At 41.6% G+C, this 9,205-nt stretch overlaps 2 protein-coding genes across 2 annotated transcripts; both read left to right on the forward strand.

The window, feature by feature from the left end:
* Window positions 1-4,059: 4,059 nt before the first annotated feature.
* P174DRAFT_166943 (uncharacterized protein) lies at window positions 4,060-4,426 on the forward strand. Its single transcript, XM_024821216.1, has one exon. It carries the CDS (start codon window positions 4,153-4,155, stop codon window positions 4,336-4,338), a length of 186 nt encoding a protein of 61 aa, XP_024682562.1. The 5' UTR covers window positions 4,060-4,152; the 3' UTR covers window positions 4,339-4,426.
* A 4,305-nt stretch (window positions 4,427-8,731) lies between these two features.
* On the forward strand, window positions 8,732-8,938 carry P174DRAFT_441231 (uncharacterized protein). The gene has a single exon (XM_024827259.1). It carries the CDS (start codon window positions 8,757-8,759, stop codon window positions 8,913-8,915), a length of 159 nt encoding a protein of 52 aa, XP_024682563.1. The 5' UTR covers window positions 8,732-8,756; the 3' UTR covers window positions 8,916-8,938.
* Window positions 8,939-9,205: the final 267 nt, after the last annotated feature.

The following is a 9,205-nucleotide window of genomic DNA, read 5'->3' on the forward strand; positions in this document are numbered from 1 at the left end:
TTGCGATAATCAATTTGGGTATTTCACGCTGATCTCACATAAAAAGAACATCATTTGCCGAACACAAAGAGCGATTTTAAGAATGGAATATCTTAGGACTGTGCAGAACCTCGTATACTTAAGCTTTGGCTAGATTTGTGTTGATCGTTTAGAGATACTTTTCATCATAAGAATCTGGTCTCGATGTCTCTCGCCGCTTACAGTGGGAGGTAAAAAGTACTTAGGACCCCCATCTATAACTCATGCTAAAACCAAGTAGTATGGTTGAGCTTTGCTAACAAAGTTGTTGCGTCATTACCAGTAGCTGTTTGCCGCAAGTCTAAGAATTGAAGTAAATTATTGTTCGTGGGCGTTCCCCTAAGCCGGATCCGCAGATCTTAGAACTCCCTGCATTTAATCTCGTTATTACAGCTCTTTTCCCCCATGGCTGTGCGGTGTTTGTCTGGTGCGTTCTTGCCGTCCTAGCGTGTATAAGGCGCTGGGTCTGGGTTGGGCAATTCTCTCCTAGGCTTCCTTGCTTTGGACATGACACCAGTGCCGGCTAGTATTTATAGCTATAGGTGTGCCTTGAGGGAGAAGTTTCCTACAAACCTTGCTAGTGTTTTAGTATTCACCCAGTAGTCTCCCCACCCTTAGGCGCCAGGTGTCTCAACAAACTCCAGAGAAACTGATGGGGAAGCGTATTATATCCACAAAATGGCTAATGACAGACATGTCCCGCTTGCTGAATGCATTAAGCAAACACAACAGAGACACGACCCGTTCAAAACTTCAACTTGTCAATATCATTTCTCACCACTAACATAATGTACACTGCCACTTTGGCCACACTCATGTGGATATAGTGCAACCTCCTTTTTCATGGCTTTCACGGCAAGGGCTGTTACAAGCCTGCTATTTCCTATCAGAATCTGTGCCTTACCAGTACAATATAGCCAGCCTCAGGGCCAACTCCCGTCCTCAAGTTCATATACAAGACATTTTCTATGCTGATTTCCTCGCGAATACCCAGAAACTGACATGCAAGGATATGCATGGATAATTCTAAGCTCTTGCCGTCCTTTCCAATGCGCTCTTTCAAATGCTGCTGCAATTTCAAAGACATAGCTTGGCATCATCTGATAGTTATATGCTTAGGCCTTGGCTGGGTCGATCCAGTTTCATGGACTAAATAAAGGCAGAGACTGCGGCTCGGGCTAAGATGTCAATGACAATGCAGTGGTTCTATTTAATAATATATGTTGGTGAATATCAACTTCACCTCTATAATTCTTTCCAAAATTATCTCTGTCCATGGATTGGTAATTAGGAGTATAGGTCTTCATGACGAGTATCCGGATCCTGAATTTCTCGCAAGTTCGTGTCGACGAAACGGGCCAGATGCGATAACCACAGTCAGTACCGGTGTTGCTGTCAACAATTCATGATATTGATGAACTTATTTATTTCCAGCGTTGAACCAATGAGGCTCTGAGGGGCATACACATTGTCAACCGGCTGGAGAAGTCGCTGGATCAAAGGGTTGGAAACGAGGTTAGCAGGCTCGAAATATGTGAAGCCAGTAACTGCAAGAAGATTGCAAAATTTGCTCCTGTGCAGAGCATAAAGCGAAGACTGGCAAGTTGATGCTTTGATCCATTCCCAACCTGGGGTGACTTTGTTGAATACTTAGATAGCATGTGTTAGACTTTGTCAGTCATGCAATGGGATGGAGACAACGACGGTGGCGTTGAGGATGGGTGATGCAACGAAGTGCAACATCTGTGGCTTGCACTATGTGAAGGTGAGAAAGATGATGCGGCCCAGACATACCGCGGTAGATTCCGTCAAATTGATATATCATAGGCGTCCACATTTCACTGAAACGCTACGATTGATATTTGAGACAGATATGATTATAGCTTGTCACTGGAACGCTGCACATGGCTTACTATTTCAATACCCAAGGACCTGGGCTTGCGTTAACCGATGTCCAATATCAAACTGGCAGGAAACAGGGTATCCGATATTAGGATGCTAAATCATCAAGTTCTAGCGTTCTGCGATCCATCCATCATAACTGATGAGAGGGATGCGGAGCGGTGACGCGTGAAAAGGTCTCGATTGATCTCGTCGGACTGGACAGAGATCCCGTCTGGTCAGGGCACAGGTGGTGCGATAGGGCAAGTGATATGTGCAGTGGTGAGCTAATAGTCCTGAGAAAATGGAAGTCAAGCCTTAGATCCGAGGTTACCAGAATTATGGAATCTGGCTTGTTCCAAGTGCCGTAGACATCGATAGTACATGCTTTGAGTCAGTTCGCGATATATTGACCCCAAGCCGCTCAAGTAGCAGCGCATTCTCTGCCCGCAATGTTTGCAATTATTCAGCGAGACTTTGGCCTGGGCCTGCAAACTGGCTGTGGTCCGTCCAGGATGTAGTTGATGAGCTCAAAGATAATATATTTCATACCTTTTGGGCTTTTTTGGGTGGAATAGCACGGAAAGATAGCCCAAACTTCTTGGGATAACCTTATATATATGCTAACTAAGTGTTTAGATAGGTTCTTCCTAAAGATAATTTCTAAAGAAGTATTATTGATTTACTAGGCATAATTAAGATCTTTATTATTACTTATTAGTTGCACTTCAGATGGTTTAACTCAAATTCCAGGGTTTTATCTTTGTGCTTTAGTAGTTATATCTGAAAAGTGGGCCATGCTTCCCTAAAGTATAATAAGTACTCTAGGCTAGTAATATATTCTCCAAACTAGTGAATCTATTTTCTAGACTGGTAATGTATTTTCTAGACATCACCACCCCTCTAAACTATACTATATCTAATCCATGCCCACCAATCATCTGGCTGATCCAGAACAATTAGGACCCTCTAAGTGGGCACAGAATTAGTAGTGATCAAATAGTCAGGCATATTAGCTTACTAGGGCGCTGAGATATCTATTTACAAATGGCCTCGCCCCCTTCCCAAAGCAGTATCTATTAGGGCCTTAGAACAGGGTAGGCATTCCCTCACAGGTATAGTATCTAATAGCCATTAATTAAACTGGGCTCATAACTATCAAGTATCAACCAATCCCTAAGAATAGCAAATCTATGGGAATTGCTAGTAAGCGGGATGTTTCAGGATGAAAGAAGGTCTGATTTCTGGCAATCTAGATGTCTAACTAACTACTTATAATTAACAAAATAAAAACTCTGTAAAATCTCTGTAATCTGGCAAGTTAAATCCATAGTAGAATCTAGCAATCTGATTAGCCCAGCCAGAATTTGGTTACATATCGATATCCGATAATCGCCGGATTTGATAGTGGTAAGATATGGCTGACACCATCTCTGACTGTGAAAGCCCTTTATATAACATTAAATTTAAATTATATATCTATATACCTTAACCACCCCTTAATATCTATAGATTCATGCTTATTGTTACAACACCTACGTTGCTAGGCGGAGGCGACAGGCAGAATCAAGAAGCAATGACAACCAGTCATTCCGGCAAGGACTGACCATGATGAATGCCTAGAAGGAAGATGCAGCAGAACTACTAGGTCATGTGACTATCAGCATAGTAGGTGATCTGTTCCGCCAGACTAGACTGGTCGTGGATTGGGTTTGGATGGATCCGCAAGGGGTTCAATCCAACCCATGTGGGTTATGGGTTGATCCACCACCTATCTAACCCACCCTCATATCCATGCGGGTTGGATTGCGGATAATGGATATATCCATAATACCTAGTCAGGTGACCCCTAGTATTCTAATTACCACCCATTTTTCTAGTATTCTAGCCACACCACTAGGATATCTATATATTTTATTTATTAATATAATAACTTATTATATAAATATTATATATTACCTATCCTACAAGCTGAAATATGCTTAATTAGGGGGGTATAGGGGCTTCCTAAAGGTGGGATGAAAAATGGTGTGGAGATATATATTTCTTATTACTACTATCCTAAGTATTATTATCTAAAATATAAAATCCACCATAACTCTAATTTCTCTTAGTAAATCTAATATTTTTATTTTATATATAGATAGATATGACTATTCTCTATCTATATATATAAAAATATATCCCTACCTAGGCCTAGATTAGGTTGGATAAGCTTATCAGTCCCTTAAGGCCCTAGATCACGTGCACCTAATGGGTTATCCATATCCATGTGGGTTAGATGTCATCCATCCATATCCATGCGGATTGGATCAGGGTCAACCCCTATCCAACCCAAAGTGTGGATTGGGCGGGTTGGATATGGATTTGCGGATTGGGTCAGCCAGTCTAAACCTAACTTCCATTATCTCCATTTACTCCCCTAGTTGCAGCCACTAAGGCATCCTCCACTAGGCATACTAGACTGTCACGGGCTAGAATATCTCAGTCCGAGGCTTTACTCTAGCCATCCCAATAGGCCACGAAGGAATGAAGTGGAATTGCTAAAGAAGGAAGGAAACTAGGTACAGGCAGCTATTGTACTAATCAATATAATAACCAGTTCTAATCATATGACTGATCAGGTGATCACATAGCCGTGTACACAAGGCAGTAGACTGGTTAAACCCAACCCGGGAACCCTAACCCAACCCAGCCCTAACCCGCCATGGGCCGGGTTTGGGTTCAGGTTCTAGGGCCCGTTGTCATGGGCTGCCCCCATGACACGCGCCGCCTTGTGTACGCGGCTGTGTGATCACCTGACTAGCAACTGGCGTCCAGCCTGGACACCACCAACTGATCAATCACGTGATTAGGACTGGTTATTACATTGATTAGTATGATAGCTGCCTGTACCTAGTTTCCTTCCTTCTCTAGCAATTCCACTTCATACCTTCGTGGCCTATTGGGACGGCTAGAGTAAAGCCTCAGACTGAGATATTCTAGCCTGTGATAGTTAGAATTACTCACCTGCCTGCTAGTAGTAACAATAGCTAATAAAGCTATTGTGAATCCTTAGAGAGAATTTTCACTACCCCTGATCAGACCTGACCCCCTGAAAATTTTACAAGATGTCTGACTAATCTACCCTCCTCCTGCTTATACAGCAACTCTAGTAAGAACTCTAGAACCAGTACACTGAGATCCAGACCCTACATGCAGATCTAAATGCCTCCTGAGCTGACATCTAGCTACTCTAGACCTGGCTCTTATCTATATTAAGATCCCGCCTACCAGACCCTCCCTATTTTAATAACAAACTATATACTCTGCGCACCTGGCTCCCATCCATCCAAGCAAAACTCTGATTAGATAAGCTCACTGGAGCTGATGCTTTTGATTATGTATGGGATTAACTAGAATAGCTATAATAGGCTTCAGTCCTTCACCTATGCCAATCTGCAGAAGAAACCTAGTTATAGGATGTAGAAGTCATCTTCTCATTCTTCTAGCATCTTTGCTATAATCCTAGAGAACACCAGGAAGCCATGCAGTGCTTTACTACTGTATAGTAATAGGAAGATAAGTCCCTTATTACCTTTCTTACCTGCTTTGAGCGCCTTATGTATGAGGCTAGAGCAACTATATAGCTAGATAGTTTATGCTTGTCTACCTTATATAGAGGGCTTTACCCCTCCCTTCGCCAGACCCTTGAAGATATAAATAACACCCTCTTTAGCCTCTTATATAATGAATATATAGAGCTTATCTAGCTTATTAATTAATGTACCCATTGTGCCCAGCCTATTAAGAACCCTACTATAAAACCAGCACCTAGCTAGACTTACCATACTAACCTAATGGATATAGACCCCATTAGGATTTCCTGCATATATGCTATTAGACCTGCCTCTAGATGCCACTCTTAATCACCTGCTTCTAAATGCTGTTCTTACTAACTAGAACATGACCTCTGCCTATACTGTGGTTCTAATGACCATTGGATTAAGGAATGTGATTAGCACTTATATTACTCTAGCTCACCTACTATATCCCAGCCTAGTTCACCTGCACCTGCCCCTACTAAGCCCCGTACTAAGACAACAGCCTGAAGTTCTGCTATGGATGCCCTCTTTAGTTAACAGCCCCCAGAGGTGGCCTTAAAGGAGGGGGGTATTGTCATGGGCTGCCCCTATAACACACACCACCTTGTGTACACGGCTGTGTGATCACCTAACTAGCAACTGGCGTCCAGCCTGGACACCACCAACTGATCAATCACGTGATTAGGACTGGTTATTACATTAATTAGTATGATAGCCGCCTGTACCTAGTTTCCTTCCTTCTCTAGCAATTCCACTTCATACCTTCGTGGCCTATTGGGACGGCTAGAGTAAAGCCTCAGACTGAGATATTCTAGCCCGTGACACCCGTGGGTCGGTTGGGTTCTAATTCTTAGAACCTGCTAAGGGTTGGGTTCTAAAAACGGGTTTTAATTACAATACCTAGTAATTAGAATACACTAACCTAGGTTAGATTTCTATGTAGAATGCATTATTTATATATATATATTTTGAATGCTAGTATAGTGTTACGGCACTGACACAGCCGCACTAGTACAGGGCAGGTGTGACAGGCAGAAACCTGAGGATCCATGATCACCAGTTAATCCTGGAGTGATCAGGACATGATCTAGAGAAATGCTTAATCTAGATAGGTTTCCACAGAAAAACAGTTCAGTAGGGTATGACTGAACATGTTTCCTAACAAACCATTATCACATGACGTGGTAGATGGGTATACAGAACTAATAATAGAAAGGTATTATAATCATCTACTATTCTACCACCATACCACATATCACCACTATCACCTGGAGGAACTATAGATATATAAGGATATTTATTATTACTATATCTAGTACTCTTAGTTTAGTTCCTTATATTTAATATAAGTTATTCACTTAAGTATAAGTTCACTAGTCTGATTCATTAGTTACTCTTTTACTATTAAGTATACGTACTTAATAGGCCTTGCTTCTATCTCTACTATTATTATTCTTGTGTTACCTTTAGTCATCCTTAATCCTATTTAGATCATTATATCATTGTATCATTAGGCTACCTAGTTAGTAGGCCTTAGGTAAGTATCAGATATAGTCCAGGGACTATATCATCCTATTCCTAAAGTAGTTAACTAGTAGAAGATAGTAGAGACAGATCCTAGGGTGTGACAAATTAAACACTGTATAGTATGAATTACTTTGGGAAGCTTAATCAACTCTTAACATTAAATATTATAGCAGGAAATGCACCAACCCTTACTAGCTTAAATATTAGTTAGGCAGGAACTCTATAGCAGCAAGTAGCTGCATAGCCCTAGATTATAGTAGAAGGTCTGGTAGGCATGATTAAATAGCTCTAAGAACACATCCAATAACTAGAGTAACAGAATGAAACTCTAAGTAGATGACTAGCAGTTAAATCTATCAAGATCTGACCACTAGAACTATTTAATAGAAATTAATCCAAGTTGCAAGCATTTCTTATATAACTAGATATGTACATCCAGATGAACAGAGAGAAACTTGCTAATAAGGTAGATAAAGTTTTATTTATAACTATTTACTTAACAGGACCAGCCTTTAACTGGTTTAAACCCTTTATTAGGGATTATTGTCATGGGCTGCCCCCATGACACGCGCCGCCTTGTGTACGCGGCTGTGTGATCACCTGACTAGCAACTGGCGTCCAGCCTGGACACCACCAACTAATCAATCACGTGATTAGGACTGGTTATTACATTGATTAGTATGATAGCTGCCTATACCTAGTTTCCTTCCTTCTCTAGCAATTCCACTTCATACCTTCATGGCCTATTAGGACAGCTAGAGTAAAGCCTCAGACTAAGATATTCTAGCCTGTAATAGTTGGAATTGCTCACCTGCCTGCTAGTAGTGATAATAGCCAATAAAGCTATTACAAATCCTCAGAGAGAATTTTCACTACCCCTGATCAGACCTGACCCCTGAAAATTTTACAAGATGTCTGACCAATCCACCCTCCTCCTGCTTATACAGTAACTCCAGCAAGAACTCTAGAACTAGCACACTAAGATCCAGACCCTATGTGCAGATCTAAATACCTCCTAAGCTAATGTCTAGCTACTCCAGACCCGGCTCTTATCTATATCAAGATCCTGCCTACCAGACCCTCCCTGTTTTAATAGCAAACTATATACTCTGCGCACCTGGCTCCCATCCATCTAAGCAAAACTCTGATTAGACAAGCTCACTGGAGCTGATGCTTTTAATTATATATGGGATTGACTAGAACAGCTATAACAGGCTTTAGTCCTTCACCTACGCCAATCTACAGAAGAAACCCAGTCATAGGATGTAGAAGTTATCTTCTCATTCTTCTAGTGTCTTTGCCATAATCCTAGAGAACACCAGGAAGCCATACAGCACTTTACTACTATGCAGTAATAGGAAGATAAGTCCCTTATTACCTTTCTTGCCCACTTTGAGCGCCTTATATATGAGGCTGGAGTAACTATATAGCTAGATAGTTTATACTTATCTACCTTATATAGAGGGCTTCACCCCTCCCTTTACCAGACCCTTAAAGATATGAACAACACCCTCTTTAGCCTCTTATATAATGAATATGTAGAGCTTGTCCAGCTTATTAATTAATATACCTGTTGTGCCCAGCCTATTAAGAACCCTGCTATGAAACCAGCACCTAGCCAGACTCACTATACTAACCTAATAGATATAGACCCTATTAGGATTTCCCATATATATACTATTAGACCTGCCTCTAGACGCCACTCTTAATTGCCTGCTTCTAAACACTATTCTTACTGACTAGAACATGACCTCTGCCTGTACTGTGGTTCTGATGACCATTGGATTGAGGAATGTAATTAGTACTCATATTACTCTAGCTCACCTACTACATCCCAGCCTAGTTCACCTGCACCTGCCCCTGCTAAGCCCCGTACTAAGACAACAGCCTAAAGTTCTACTATAGATGCCCTCTTCAGTTAATAGCCCCCAGAGGTGGCCTTAAAGGAGGGGGTATTGTCATGGGCTGCCCCCATAACACGCGCTGCCTTATGTACACGGCTGTGTGATCACCTAACTAGCAACTGGCGTCCAGCCTGGACACTACCAACTGATTAATCACGTGATTAGGACTGGTTATTACATTAATTAGTATGATAGCCGCCTGTACCTAGTTTCCTTCCTTCTCTAGCAATTCCACTTCATACCTTCGTGGCCTATTAGGACGGCTAGAGTAAAGCCTCAGACTGAGATATT

Source organism: Aspergillus novofumigatus, assembly GCF_002847465.1.
Source record: "Aspergillus novofumigatus IBT 16806 chromosome Unknown P174scaffold_4, whole genome shotgun sequence".
Lineage (NCBI taxonomy): Eukaryota > Fungi > Ascomycota > Eurotiomycetes > Eurotiales > Aspergillaceae > Aspergillus > Aspergillus novofumigatus.

What these genes read in the sequence shown, in the direction of transcription:
- P174DRAFT_166943 (XM_024821216.1), top strand. Translation starts at nt 4,153, where the DNA reads ATGGGTTATCCATATCCATGTGGGTTAGATGTCATCCATCCATATCCA.
- P174DRAFT_441231 (XM_024827259.1), top strand. Translation starts at nt 8,757, where the DNA reads ATGACCTCTGCCTGTACTGTGGTTCTGATGACCATTGGATTGAGGAAT.